General features: G+C 42.9%; 1 protein-coding gene across 1 annotated transcript in view; it reads left to right on the top strand.

Moving 5' to 3' along the window:
• Positions 1-10,367: 10,367 nt before the first annotated feature.
• slc25a29l (solute carrier family 25 member 29-like) overlaps positions 10,368-16,102 on the top strand; it is a 47,935-nt gene continuing 42,200 nt past the window's right edge. Inside the window, exon 1 of the mRNA XM_043697416.2 lies at positions 10,368-10,668. Coding sequence (XP_043553351.1) covers positions 10,635-10,668 — 34 coding nt within the window. The 5' untranslated portion in view covers positions 10,368-10,634. The remainder of the gene's footprint in view (positions 10,669-16,102) is intronic.

The raw sequence follows: 16,102 nt of genomic DNA on the forward strand, positions 1-16,102 counted from the left end.
GCAGGTGTAGTGTGGATATCAGCTGTAGTGATGCAGCTGATCAAACCACTTAGTTTTAAACAAAACTGAATTTATTATCAAGGTTATCGAATGAAACACAAACAAAAAAGAGAACAGAATACAGAATAAGTTAACCTATCTGAAAACCCAACAGATTATCTCAATTTAGTGATGCTGTTCCAAATACTTGCAACTATCCCCATCAACACCCCTTGGCACAAAAGGTAAAAGCAGGTTCTTACAGCAGAGATGTCAGAGAAGGTGGATCTGTTTCTTCAGATCCAGCAGCTTCACCACAACTACCTGCTAAAACCAAGCCAGAGAAAAGCTGAGCTGGGAGAACTGGCCACTCCCCTTTCACTATACAAGTATGGTTTTTAAACTCGGAAGCCTTTTCCTGAGGCAGTATCTGTTAGCTATAATCAAACTGGGCCTAAAACACTTTAAACCTAGACTTTTCAGAATTGCTGCTTTTATGACCTCTCTGAAAAAGAAAGCCAAGGACAGCATAGCAATGTTAAAGGAGCAGCATCATCACACATGAGAGACAAAGAAAGCATTTCAAAAATAGTTGTCATCAAGGGACAAAAGGAAGTAAGCAACTTAGCTCAATCATAAGTACTAGAGGAAAAGTACTAGCAGAACTAATAAGACTAAAAACTAAGTGTTGTTGATTTTAAAAAGAAGTAGCTGCAAAGTTATTGGATGCATTGATTGTAATTTTCCAGAATTTCTTGGATTTTGTAAAGGTGTGAACAGATTAGTGCCTATTAGGGACAAAGAGGGCTACATGCTTCAAGGTGCAAAGCTAGGCCAGAATACTTACTGAATAGCTTGTAGCATTCTTTACTACAGAAAAGAATATTAACAAAATATTGGTAAAAGTGGAGTTGGGGATGAAAATTAATGGACAGGCAGAGTTCTCCATGTGAATTTCTGGACCAGGAACCATTTCAGCTAAAACTATCTAGTGTAGTCCAGGAGAATATTCAAAACAATTCTTGCCATATTTTAAGTTTAAATGTGCAGAAGTAACTTTCATGGTGACTCAGAGACCAAGGTTCCAGGTGAGTGAGAACAAGGTGTCAACTGTAGGGGTAGGTTGCGAGGTGAGTTAGGGTATGGGGTTGGGGGTGGATGAGATGTTGAGATGGCAAATGGGTGAGTGGAATGGGTGACAAGTAAATCAGTTGGGGTAGAGGTGGAATATAATCTGGGGCTGCCAGAGTGGATCCAGTTGAAGGAATCCAGTCAGGAATGGTGCTCTTAGGAATTAGGCAAGTGGTGGTAGTTGGGTCATGTCAGATTTGGGAATTGTTGTTCCATGAGTGCTTGGGTCCTTGGGAAGTTTGGGTTAAACAAAGGACTCGGTGGGGGGGGGTGTAGGAGGGATTCCTGTCACTGATAGTAGAGGAAGGAAGGGGAGGCGGGAGGAGATGTGGTTGGGAGTTGAGGGAGGGAAGGGGCATTAGTTAGGATCTAGCAGGGGTGAAGGGTTGTAAATGAGTCTATGGTGTTTGAGGGCGAGGATGCAGTATGTGGAGTTGAGGTTATTTTGCAGTGTCAGGATGCTTTGGTTCAGAGGATTTGTGGTTGGGTCAGAGCAGACCTGGTGGGGACTGGAGCCAGGAGGTGGGGGGATGGTAGACATGAGGTTGTCTCTCTGTATAGTTCAAAGAAGGGAGAGAGTGATGGTTATTGGTTTAAAAAATTAGAATTTGAAATATTGGCAATTTAAATTCCTCTTAACATTTCCTCGATAGGTACAAAGCTAATTCAGTCAGAACCCTCAGAACTCTCTGACTTCAACTCAGAGCTTCAGACAGTTCCAGAATGGGAAAATGGCAGATGGAATATAGATATGTGAGGTGATTGCTTGTTTTAAATTACAAACAAAAATCTCTGCTGAGAGAAGCAACACTAGGCCATCACCTCCCCATAAATTTGTACCTATTTTTGACTAACAACATTCCTGTGGAGTGCTTTGAGATGTTTAAATGCAACAAAAGATGCAAGCTGTCCATGAAAGAAATGAACATGGGAGCAACCAGTTTGTTAGAGAACGTTTTGTAAGACTTATACACTTAATGGTAAGGTACTAGAGAGTGTTGCTGAACAAAGAGACCTTGGAGTGCACATTCATAGCTCCTTGAAAATGGAGTCACAGGTAGATAGGATAATGAAGGCGGGCGTTTGGTATGCTTTCCTTTATTGGTCAGAGTATTGAGTACAGGAGTTGGGAGGTAATGTTGTGGCTGTCCAGGGCATTGGTTAGGCCACTGTTGGAATATTGTGTGCAATTCTGATCTCCTTCCTATCGAAAAGATGTTGTGAAACTTGAAAGGGTTCAGAAAAGATTTATAAGGATGTTGCCAGGTTTGGAGGATTTGAGCTATAGGGAGAGGTTGAATAGGCTGGGGCTGTTTTCCCTGGAGTGTCGGAGGCTGAGGGATGACCTTATATTTTATAAAATCTAGAGGGGCATGGATAGGGTAAATAGAAAAAGTCTTTTCCCTGGGCTGGGGGAGTCTAGAACTAGAGGGTATAGGTTTAGGGTGAGAGGGGAAAGACATAAAAGAGATTTAAGGGGCAACCTTTTCATGCATAGGGCAATATGTATATGGAATGAGCTGCCAGAGGAATTTGTGGAGGCTGGTGCAACTGCAACATTTAAAAGGCATCCGAATGGGTATATGAAAAGGAAGGGTTTGGAGGGATATGGGCTAAGTGTTAGTAAATGGGACTAGATTGGGTTGGGATATCTGGTTGGCATGGACGAGTTAGATTAAATTACTTACAGTGTGGAAACAGGCCCTTCGGCCCAACAAGTCCACACTGACCCGCCGAAGCGCAACCCACCCAGACCCATTTCCCTACATTTACCCCTGCCCCTAACACTATGGGCAATTTAGCATGGCCAATTCACCTAACCTGCACATTTTTGGACTGTGGGAGGAAACCGGAGTACCCGGAGGTAGAACCGGGCAGTGCGAGGTTCCCAGACTATGAGGTTGGAAGCTGTGGGTGGGAGATCTCCTGAGGTGATGAGGTTCTGTATGGTCTGGGAGATGATGGTTTGGTGATGGGGATGGGGTCATGGTCGAGGGGGCAGTAGGAAGAGGTGTCCTCGAGTTGATGTTTGGCTTCAGCGGTGTAGAGGTCAGTGCGCCAGACTACCACTGCACCCCCTTTATCCGCTGGCTTGATGGTGAGGTTGGGATTGGAGCAGAGGGATTGGAGGGCTACGCGTTGTGAGAGTGAGAGGTTGGATTGGGGGGGGGAGGTAGACAGGTTGAGGCTGTTAATGTCCCGGCGGCAGTTGGAAATGAAGAGGTCGAGGGCAGGTAATAGGCCAGCGCGGGGTGTCCAGGTGGATGCAGTGTGTTGGAGGTGGGCGAAGGGGTCCTCGGAAGGTGGGCGGGAGTCCTGATTGTGAAAGTAAGCTCGGAGGCGGAGGCGACGGAAGAATTGTTCGACGTCACGGCGTGTATTAAATTCATTGATGCGTGGACGGAGGGGGATGAAGGTGAGTCCTTTGCTGAGGACTGATCGTTCGTCCTCAGTGAGGCGGAGGTCTGGGGGGATGGTGAAAACTCGGCAGGGCTGGGAGCTGAGATCTGGTGTGGGTGTAGAGCTGGGAGTGGGGGCGGAACCTGTAACTGGAGTGGGTGTGATGGTGGGGGGAATGGGGGTGGAGTCATGAGCAGGGGTAGTGTTCCCCTTGGGTTCTGGGGGGTGGGGATAGTGACAGTGGGGTCTGTGGGGGGCATGTCAGTAGAATGCAGGTGAGTGGCGCTGGTGGGGGCGGAAGTGGTGGTGACAACGGCAGTAGGGGTGGCGGAAGTCACTGAGCATGTGGCATCAGCGATGATGTGAGGGGTGGAAGTGATGTCACATGTGATGCATGAGGAATTGTGAGGGGTGGAAGTGATTGTGGGAGTGGCCATGATGGGGGCGGAAGTGACATCATCAATCAGCGTGGGGGTGGCAGCTATAATGGCGGAATAGATTCCGAGGCCAGGGGAATTTTCTGGAATGTTTGAGGAGCGCTGGTTATGGAGGTGGATGGATAAAAGTTTGTTGTACTTACAGTTTTTGATGTTTGAGATGGAATTGAAATACTGTTTGTTGAGAATATGAATTCTCATGAGGATGTAGTACAGAGTGGGTCCTTTGAAATTCTGAGAGAGTGTGGCCCTCAGCTGAGGCAGGGCAGACTGTAGAGAGGTTAGGTGCCGGCGCATTGCTGCAAGCGTGGAGCGGAGGATCTTGAAGGAGAACTGTTGCTGGTGTTATTGAATCTGTAGTCTGTACTGTTTGTCCTGTTCGGGTCCGAACTCTGCTGGTTTAAAGGTGGTCCGGAGTCCGTGTGGGATGAGTTGGTTATGGAGGCAGGCACTGAGGAAGCAAATGTGGCTGTGGTAGCGAGTTTGTTTCCCCATCCTCAACCCCCCATTATCTATTGGAGCTATTCAATTGCTGTATCGCTCTACTCACATTTATTCTTATCTAGTAAATATTTGTGTAGCCAAATTTAGATATTTCATATCAACCTCTTTAAAGGAGTTATCACACACCTCTGGTGCTGGTGAGGCTTGAACCTGGACCTTCTGGCTCAAAAGTAGGGACAGACCACTGTAACACATGAGCTCCCATAACCAATTTACATTGTGATTAGTAATCACTAGATAGTGTTTAGTGTCTGAATTGGGGATTGGATTTTACTTAATGATTTGACAAGAAAGAGTGTTTAGAAGAATGAGGAGCTCTAACTGAGGTAACTGAGATGGTAAAGGGGACTGACAAAGTGGACATAGAGCATATGTTTCCTCATGTTGAGGCAATATAGAATGAGAGGTCATAGTTAGGAAAGGATTAACATATTTAAACAGAGATGAGGAGAAATTACTTCTCTCAAATGATTGTGAATCTATAAAACTCACTACCCCAGAGTATGGTGGATGCCAGGACGTTGAGTAAATTTAAGAAGCAGCAGCACGGTGGCTCAGTGGTTAGCACTGCTGCCTCACAGCTCCAGGGTCCCAGGTTCAATTCTAGCCTTGGGCTGTGTGGAGTTTGCACATTCTCCCTGTGTCTGTGTGGGTTTCCTCCCACAGTCCAAAAATGTGCAGGTCAGGTGAATTGGCCATGCTAAATTGCCCATAGTGTTAGGTGTATTAGTCAGAGGGTAATAGATCTGGTTGGGTTACTCTTCGGAGGGTCGGTGTGGACTTGCTGGGCCGAAGGGCCTGTTACCACACTGTAGGGAATCTAATCTATAGACAAATTGTTAATTAGTACTGGGTTAAAAATTACGGAGAACATGCAGGAAACTGGAGTGAAGGCTGAGATGAGATCAGTCACAATCATATTGAAGGACTGAGCAGATTTGATGGACTAAATTGCACATTCCTGCTTTAGTTCTTAATTCATAGTCACCTTAGAGTCATAGAATCGAGATGTACAGCATGGAAACAGATCCTTCAGTCCAACTGAACCACTAGTGGCACAGTGGTTAGCACTGCTGCCTCACAGCACAAGAGAGCCAGGTTCAATTCCCGCCTCAAGCGACTGACTTTGTGGAGTTTGCACATTCTCCCTGTGTCTGCATGGGTTTTCCTTCCCAAGATCCACAAGCCTGACCACCCACAGCTACCTGGATTACACCTCTTCCCACCCTACCTCTTGCAAAAATGCCATCCCATATTCCCAATTCCTCCGCCTCCGCCGGATCTGCTCCCAGGAGGACCAGTTCCACCACAGAACACACCAGATGGCCTCCTTCTTTAGAGACCGCAATTTCCCTTCCCACGTGGTTAAAGATGCCCTCCAATGCATCTCGTCTACATCCCGCACCTCCGCCCTCAGACCCCACCCCTCCAACCGTAACAAGGACAGAACGCCCCTGGTGCACACCTTCCACCCTACCAACCTTCACATAAACCAAATCATCCGCCGACATTTCCGCCACCTCCAAACAGACCCCACCACCAGGGATATATTTCCCTCCCCACCCCTTTCCACCTTCGACAAAGACCGTTCCCTCCGTGACTACCTGGTCAGGTCCACGCACCCCCTACAACCCACCCTCCCATCTTGGCACTTTCCCCTGCCACCGCAGGAACTGTAAAACCTGCGCCCACACCTCCTCCCTCACCTCTATCCAAGGCCCTAAAGGAGCCTTCCACATCCATCAAAGTTTTACTTGCACATCCACTAATATCATTTATTGTATCCGTTGCTCCCAATGCGATCACCTCTACATTGGGGAGACTGGGCGCCTCCTAGCAGAGCGCTTTAGGGAACATCTCCGGGACACCCGCACCAATCAACCACACCGCCCCGTGGCCCAACATTTCAACTCCCCCTCCCACTCTGCCGAGGACATGGAGGTCCTGGGCCTCCTTCACCACCGCTCCCTCACCACCAGACGCCTGGAGGAAGAACGCCTCATCTTCTGCCTCGGAACACTTCAACCCCAGGGCATCAACATGGACTTCAACAGTTTCCTCATTTCCCCTTCCCCCACCTCACCCTAGTTCTAAACTTCCAGCTCAGCACTGTCCCCATGACTTGTCCGGACTTGTCCTACCTGCCTATCTCCTTTTCCATCTTTCCACTCCACCCTCTCCTCCCTGACCTATCACCTTCATCCCCTCCCCCACTCACCCATTGTACTCTATGCTAATTTGTCCCCACCCCCACCTTCCTCTAGCTTATCTCTCCACGCTTCAGGCTCACTGCCTTTATTCCTGATGAAGGGCTTTTGCCCGAAACGTCGATTTCGAAGCTCCTTGGATGCTGCCTGAACTGCTGTGCTCTTCCAGCACCACTAATCCAGAATCTGGTTTCCAGCATCTGCAGTCATTGTTTTTACCTCGAACAGATAATAAGCAGAGTTAGTTAATGAGACTGGTAGTAGCAAAGTTAATGCTGCCCACCTAGTATCTGTGTTAACAAGTACTGACTATTAACCTGATCAGTGACTTGACATTGAGATTAGAAATTAGGAAGATTATTTCAAGAGCAAATCCTTATCTGCAAGTTAACAGCTTTGAATAGCAAATAGTTAAAGATTATTGATTGAATTACATGAGAAATGCATTCCCCATCATTGGCAGATGGTAGGTGTGGGAGAAGTTCACCATGTGGAATAACTGTTGTCCCAAAGCCATAGGCTATTAATTGACTGAAAGCAGAACTTCAACCTTCTGGGTAAGGATATCCTACTGCCGAGAGCTGCTAGCCAATCAGAGGCCAGTGGTTCTCTAACACATTGTGTAACTGCAGTTTTAGAATGACTCAGTACTGTATATGTTAAGCTAATTACCTGCAACTATCTAGAAGTGGACTTTTACATATGTTGCTCTATTAGTAAAATTTCACTTTCCCTTAAACCCTTACTTTTAATAGTGTGGTGTACAGAATAGTCAGTGAAATACTGCTTTGTCAATTGAGGGCTGAATTCATGAATGTGACAAAAGTGGGATTATCTGATCACTTTTTTTCTGAAGAAGAGATTTAATTATGCATTTAGAATTTTAAAATGGTGCAGAGCTATTGAGATGGTTTCTCATCTATTTGAAAACACTCCATTTACAGGAAAGATGAGTCAGGTTTTTCTGAATTCTCCTGTTGTTACACTGCTATTGATTTTCCATTAAGTTACAGTAACTTTTAGGTTTTGTCTTTTAAGTAAGAGTGTAAGTCCATTGAAATGCTATAAACTGATAAATTAACACCTTAAAGCAATGGTAGGTTTAGACAATCCCCCCCACTTAAAGGAGTACAATCTACCAGTGTGTACTGTTCCGAGATGTTATGGCACACCTCTGGAGCAGGTGGGACTTGAACTCAGGCTTCCTGGCTCAGAGGTAGGGTCTCTATCACTGTGCTAAAAAGTCTTGCAAAAAACTTTAATTTTTTTTACATACTTCTGGACTTGAACCATCTGGTTCAAAGGTAGGGATACTATCACTGTTCCATACAAGCTTTTATAAAGGACATTAATTTTTCTTTATTACACATCTCTGGAGCAGTGGACTTAAATCTGTGCCTCCCAGTCCAGGGGTAGGTGTACAACCACTGTGTCACACGAGGGTCCTTTTTTATTTTTAACCTATTTTCCTAATTATCCTGTTCAGAGATGTTATTACACACCACTGGAACAAATGTGACTTGAACCCAGGTCACCTGGTTCAGAAGTAGAGACACTACCACTGCACCACAAGATGGCACATAAAGAATTTTAATTGACTTTTCTAATCAACCTGTTCAGTTTAATTACACACCTCTGGAGCAGGTGGGACTTGAACCTAGATCTCTTGGTCCACAGGTACATACACTACAGCTGTGCCACAAAGGGGCCATAAAGAACTTTAATTGTTAGCAGAAAGGAACCACTCTGACTGTGCCCTCTTTTTAAGGATCAGGAGGTTTGTAGTGGTTCAGATCTATAATTAGAAATTCCATTTGGTAGAATAGCCACAAAACAGTAAAAAGATTACAAAGTTGGGAGGTTTATATAGATTTTAAAGAAGGACTAGTTAGCACAAATATTATTGCAAGTAGATAATTACTGGAAGAAGGTTAGTAAAACTCATGTGATATGGAGTTGGATTAAGTAGTGCAAATATGGCTGGTTTGTAGGTGGAAGAGGTAAGGAAAGGTATGTAAAATGACTGTCACAACAGATATTTAGAATTTTAATTACGTCTGCAGACCATATACTGAGCTTGGAATTGTAATACCAGCTAAACTTTTAATTTTAGTGATAAATACTGCAACTTCAAATTTGTTTTATTGTAAGCTAATGTATTGGTCATTTCTGATATTTACTGTGGCACATCTATTGAAGTATAAATTATAAGATAATAATAGGTAAGAGCCCCTGCCCTAACATTTAAGATCAAAGATAGTAATTACATACCTGTATGTAATCTTAGAAGATAGGAGGACAAGTAAAAAATGTTGTTACAAAGGCATATCATTCTTCCCCTTTGTGTCGGGATGAAATACAAACATAACCTTTTTATAAAACATGGTTACATTTCAGATGGAATATTATGTTCCGTCCTGGGCACCACACTTTTTAGAAGCGGTGTTAGGACTTACAGATGGTGTAAAAGAGATTTTACTTGAAAAGGAAGAGGAATGAGGGACTTAGATTATGTGGAGGGACTGGAAAGCTGTTGTCCTACTTTTTGGTGCAGAAATGTGCAGAGACTAAATAGAGATGTTGAGAGCAGGATTCTGAAAGGATTATAGAGGTAAACACAGGTTCAAAGATTGGTGCGAGAGAAATAGGTTTGAATTCATGGGACATTGGCACCAGTAATGGAGAAGGAGGGAGCTATCCCGATGGCTTGGGTTCATCTGTATCATGCTGGGTCTAGAATCTTAGCAACTCGCAGAACAGGGTTTTAAACCTTTAAACTAAATGGTGGCATGGTGGCTTCAGTTGCATGGAAAATTGTGGAAAAGGTATAATGGGAGAAGTGCTCAGGAGAGGTTGTTAAAGTTTCCAGAACACGTCATAGTGTATGTAAAGGGTCAGGAATCAAACTTTAGGCACAGTAGATAAATGGACTGCTAGAATAGGGGTGGTCAACACAGGGCTGAACCCTCACAGTAACCTCAAGAGAATCTGGAACAGAGTTCCAAGTCCCTTTGTTCAGATTTCCAAGGCCTTTCCCCATTCAGAAAAATAGTCCTGTACACTTTCCCACATTGTATTATATCTGCCATTTCTTTGCTCATTCTCTTAGCCTGTTCAATTCCTTCTGCAGCCTTCCTAAATTTTCAACATACCTGAACCTCCACCTATCTTTGTGCCATCTGCAAAACTAGCAACAATGCTCTCACTTCCTTTGTCTGGATCATTAAAGTATAGCATGAGTAGTTGTGGCCCCAACATTGACCCCTGTGGATCTCCACTAGTCTCTGGCTGCCATCCTGAAAAAGACCTTTTATTCATTTCGAGAGGGCTAGAATGTAAGAGTAAGGATATAATGCTGAGGCTGTGTAAGACTTTGGTCAGACTGCATTTGGAATATTGTGAGCAGTCTCGGGTCCTTTAAGGAAGAATGTGCTCACATTGGAGACCATTCAGAGGAGGTTTACACGAATGATGGTGAAGATAAGAGGAGTGGATGAGGTCTCGATGGAACTTAGAAGGATGAGGGGGATCTCATAGAACCCTGACAGTGCGGACAGAGCTGTTTGGTCCATTGATTCCGCATTGGAAACATCCAATGAAAGGAAGGGGTGGGCCGACGGATGGGGTGTGTTTACTTGTGGCTGTGTTGATTGGATGGAACTTGTGCTAAAAAAGGTTATAAACCACCTTCAGAAGGTTTCGAAATAGAAAAGCTGGAGTGCAAATGAGGGAGAGAGGGTTTGGAACAGTTGTTCGGTAAAATAAAAGACGTATGTTAAGTTGATCTTTTAGAAGTAAAAGCAGAAACCTCTATTGAGTACCAGAACGTAATTAATTGATGAATTGCAGCTCCGTAAATATTCCGCTGACTGTATAAAGTGTTAAAGCAGTCAACAGCCGAACAGAAAAGGCCCGGCCACGGTGAGCAGCTCGATCAACAAGACAGCCATCCTTTCATTGAGTGTTAGGAGGAGAAATGGCATTGGATTTCGTTGCAGGATGTCTGGGAGGTGAGCATTTTTTATCAACAGAGAGGGGGAAGAAAAAGACTGTGTAGGCAGACGATCGGGTTTTATTCTGAGATGATCGGCCAGGTCGCTGTGTGCCTCGCTGGGAAGATAATAAACCTGTGGGTGCCACGTACTGTATCTGGAGAGCGATCTGTTTTAAAGCAAATCGGTGGGGCACTGTCGGCTCCGGGCTCCGCTCGCCTCCGTGTGACGGTAAAGGGGGCTCGAACACTCCGTCTCTGCTCAGCGCCAGCTCAAGGTCAGGGCAGGGCAAAGGAGATTAGAAACCAGCGCTGAAGGGCTGAGGGACCGTGTACATCCCTCCCTCGGTCTCTTCCTGGCAATTGGCAGGGACGACTTGAACTAAATTTCCCTTTCCTCTCCTGCTATGGAACTGGAAAAAACCCAGTTGTCTGCGTTGATCATCCCAGACGCTATTAATAGCATTGCTACACGTGAAAATCCACAGCGTTAGCTGATATATTCCTGGCAACAAGCTGTTGATCAAGTGTTTCTTGCAATAAGGTTTTTTTTAAAAAAACACATTGAGTAAAACATTTTTCTTAATCTTTCCATATTTTCATCGAACTCTAGATTCCTGAGCAAAAGCGGATATGGTTTGTTTTAGGTCACATCCTTATTGTGAATCTTTTCGTAATCGCTGATTGTACACAGCGTCAGTCAATCGAGTTCATTGCGTTCTTTTGCTGATATTTAATTAAAGTTCAAAAATTACCATTTGTTCAGTGATCACTCTCTGAAAACTATTTACTCCATTAGCCTTGTTATCAGATCAGTAATATATTGAAATCAGATATGCATGTGTAAATCAAGAATTGACTTAAAGAACGGGATTGGAAACATGGTGGTTAAATCTGGAGTCACCTTATTGAACAATGTTATAAAGGTGGGCAGGAGTATGGGGAAACAAAACTAATTAAGGATGGAGTTTTTGTGAAGTTACCAAATAAAGGTCATAACTGATTTCTTAAAGTTCAAAAATATACTCTATTCATAAAATATTTTTAGATACATAGTCACTAAAGCAGTATGCTTCTGTACAGTAGCATATGAAGAAACAAACAAACATTGGAGTTTGACTTTTTCCAGTAAACACATTAAAGTCACTTACTTCTTATGCACAACTATATTTACCCATGTTTGCGGGGGTGGGGGAAGGGGGAAGAGGAAATCATAAACTAATGTCAAACCTTAAGAGCAAACTCTCAGTGGCTACACAGTTTTCACTCAGGGTAAGTTTCTACTTTATCTATATGTCCTGTCGGCTTCAAAGTATTCAGATTTGTATTTTCCAAAAGTTAAAGTTTTGGAGAAAGAGTTTGTGGTTTGAATAAGGCTGGTTTTACAGTTGTTTTGCTGATTAAACTTTTACATAGATGCAACAGTGCAGGATGCTGAGAGCATTCCACTTAATGAGGCTGTCATCTTCAATCATTGACTACAAAACTGCAAACACAGTTTGAGATATAATGCAATATTTGTAAAACTTTTCAATCCAATTTAGTTGACATCACAAACTGAATAATATCATTCTACAATATGCTTCTATGTAAAACTATCTGAATTCTAAAGTATGTTACAACAGTTCAGTACAGAGTCCTATGAGCTGTGTAATGCATTTTCATGTAAAGAACACAGTATTTCAGTTTTGCACTTTTTAAGAAGTTTCACTGTCACGCCAGACTTTAAATTAGCTAGATTACTTAGTGTAGAACAGGCCCTTCGGCCCAACAAGTCCACACCAACCCTCTGAAGGGCAACCCATCCAGCCCCATTTCCTTACATTTACCCCTTCACCTCACACTATGGACAATTTAGCATGGCCAATTCGCCTAACCTGCACATTTTTGGACTGTGGGAGGAAACCCACTCAGACACTGGGAGAATACGCAAACTCCACACAGACAGTTGCCCAAGGCGGGAGTTGAACCCGGGTCCCTGGTGCTGTGAGGCAGCAGTGCTAACCACTGAGCCACTGTGCTGCCCAGCTACTCTGACTATTAATTATTGCAATGTGTCAGGGTATTCACTATTTTGTAAATGTTATAGTGTAATGTCAAAGCACTTTCTCAGTTTAGCTTTAATAATTTAAAGTAGTGATTAAGAGTTCAGAGACTTAATAAAAGTTAATGTTAATTTGATATCAATAAGAGATGCAAATATATTTTAATTTTCAGTTACAAATCGTGTTCATCAGGGTTTCCATTACATGTAAAAAGCTACAGAGGGAATTGTAAACTTACCTACTACTTTGCCAGTGCTGACAAAATCTGATACCATCCCAGGAAAAGAAATACATGGCATTTCACAATCATTTTATGTTGATTATGCCATTTCCTCAGGATGCCCCTTTTTTTTAATACTGATAACATGCCATTTGACTTAGGAGTTTCTCTTATCTTTGCTTTCCATTTCCCTTGCTAGTTATTGACAAGTTGTAGTAGAAACTATATAATTTATAATGAACAAACTTTGCATTTTGGAATATTGTGAATTGTTTTATTTATTTAGGGTCATAGAGGTATACAGCGCGGAAACAGACCCTTCAGTCCAACTCGCCCATGTTGACCAGATTTCCTAAATTAATCTAGTTCCATTTGCCAGCACTTGATTGATGTCACTCCAAATCCTTCCTATTCGTGAACCCATCCAGATGCCTTTTAAATGTTATAATTGTACCAAACTCCATCACCACCTCTGGCAGCTCATTCGATACACATATGACCTTCTGCATGAAAAAGTTACCCCTTGAATCCCTTTTAAATCCTTCCCCTCTCACCTTAAACTTGTGCCCCTAATTTTGGACTTCCCCACCCTGGGGAAAATATCTTGGCTATTCACCCTGTCCATGCTCTTCATGATTTTATGAACCTTTTACAAGGTCACTCCTCAGCCTCCGACGCTCCAGGGAAAATAGCCCCAACCTATTCAGCCTCTCTATGGTTCAAACCTTCTAACCATGGCAGCATCCTTGTAAATCTTTTCTGAACTGTTTCAATTGTCACAACATCTTGCCTACAGCAGGCAGACCAGCATTGAATACAATATTCTAAAAGTGGTTTAATCAATATCCTGGACAGCCACAACATTACCTCCCAATTCCTTTATTCAATGCACTAACGAGTAAAAACAAGCATATCAAGCACATTCTTCACTATCCTGTCCACTTCTAAGGAACAATGAACATACCCTTTATGTTTGGCAGTACTGCCCAGAATCTTACCATTAAGTGTGTAAGTCCTGTCCTGATTTGCCTTTTTAAAATCCAACACCTCACATTTATAGAATCATAGAATCCCAACAGTGTGGAAACAGGCCATTTGCCCCCACACTGACCCTCTGAAGAGAAACCCATCCAGCCCCATTCCCCTACCCTATTACTCAACATTTACCCTTAACTAATGCACCTAATCTACACATCCCTGAACACGATGGGCAATTTAGCATGGCCAAATTTCTTTTAAATTATGTTAATGTAACCACTTCTGCTGGCAGCTCATTCCATATGCATCCCGCCCTCTGTGTAAAAAAAATGCTGTCCCACAGGTTCCTTTTTCTTTCCCTTCTAACCTTAAACTGATGCCCTCTGGTCTTCGGTTCCCCAACCCCAGGGAAAAAGACTGAATGCATTCACCCTGTCCATGCCTCTCATGATCTTATACACTTCTATACAATCCCCCCTCCGTCTCCTGTGCTCTAAAGAAAAAAAGTCATAGCTTGTCCAACCTCTCCTTATAACTCAAACCCTTCAGTCCTGGCAACATCCATATAAATTTCTTCTGCACTCTTTCCAGTTTAATAACGTCCTTCCTATAGCCAGGTAACCAAAAGTAAACACTATCTGTCACTCCTCAGACCATTTGCCCACCTGATCAGTTGTACTCTGAAAAAAACCTTCTTTGCTGTCCACTGCACCATCAATTTTGGTGTCATCTGCAAACTTAATAACCATGCCTCCTATATTCACATTCAAATCATTTATATAAATGAGTAAAAGCATTGGGCCCAGCACCAATCCTTGTGGCAGTCTGCACGTAACAGTCTGAAAAGCAACTGTCTCCTACCACTCTGTCTCCTCGTTTTGAGCTAATTTTGTATCCAAATAGCTAGATCTCCCTGGATTCCATGTGATTTAACTTTATTTGAATTTTTGTTTCAAAATAACATTAATTTTAGGAATTCATTTGGATATTGTTAACCCAATGATAGGTAATGGCTTAGTATTATTATTGCTGCACTGTTAATCCAGAGACCCAGCTAAACTGCTTGGGACCAGGGTTTGAGTCCCACCATGGCAGATAATGGGATTTGAATTCAGTAATAAGCTGGAATAAGAGCCTAATAATGACCGTGAAGCCATTGCTGATTGTTAGGAAAAAACATCTGGTTCACTAATGTCCTTTCAGCAAACAAAATCTGCTATCCTTACCAAGGTAGCAGAGGAGTAGGATGCCTCAGATGGAGCTCATCTGCTCTATTTTCCTTTTTTTTTCTCTTTTCTGTTTTTTTAAATCCCTCTTTGCCTGGCCTTCTCCAACTCCCAGCCACCTTTGGACTCTGTGCTGACCTGCCATAGCAGCCTCCTACCTTTGTGGTTGCCTCCCAAACTGGCATGGCAAACTTTCTGCCCAGCATGGTGGTCTTTCAGTGGTATATGGTGGTCTCTCGGTCCAGTGTGGCCTCTGCATGATCTTCTAGTCTCAAGATGTTTCCTCGAAGCGCAGTCCCACTGGGGCTAAACATGTAAAGACTGTAATCTTTGAACTGTCAGTTTTATATCTTTATCTTCTACTTAAAACTAAAAAGGTCTGCAATGTGAAACTTTTAACCTTATTTTGTATGTTTCGTGCTATTCAATAATTACTGCAATGTTTAACTTCTAACTTTGTTCTTTGTACCTTGTTCTTGAGTATCTGTACTTTGATGACTTGTGTGGCAACATTATACATTTTTCACTGTAATACTTGTTATACTTGAATACAATTAAATCAAATCAAATGATGTGGCCAACATGTGATTTCAGACCCACAGCAATGCTCTTAATTACCCTCTGGACAATTAGGGATGGGCAATAAATACCGGTCTGCCTAGTGACACCGACATCGCACAAATGAATTTTAAATAAGTTTGATAGAATATATCCAGCCAATTTTTTTTTAATCTCTGAAATAAATTCAGGAATTAACATGGTTAGCTATTTTTGTTGAACTCAACAAACATTTTCAGCTGTCTTTTGATTCTTATGAGCAGGACCATACTAAACAATAAGCATTCCCCAAATAACAAAACTTGCATGAATAAAAATAGTCTAAATTATCCAGAATAGACACTACAAATGAAATAGTGATAGCTGAGCTGATAACTTTTTTTTTTCTGAGAGATCACTGTGCTTCATTAATTTGTTCATATTCAG

Source organism: Chiloscyllium plagiosum, unplaced genomic scaffold (genome assembly GCF_037043375.1).
Source record: "Chiloscyllium plagiosum isolate Xiang-an unplaced genomic scaffold, Cpla_swu_hap1 HiC_scaffold_8, whole genome shotgun sequence".
NCBI classification, from domain to species: domain Eukaryota; kingdom Metazoa; phylum Chordata; class Chondrichthyes; order Orectolobiformes; family Hemiscylliidae; genus Chiloscyllium; species Chiloscyllium plagiosum.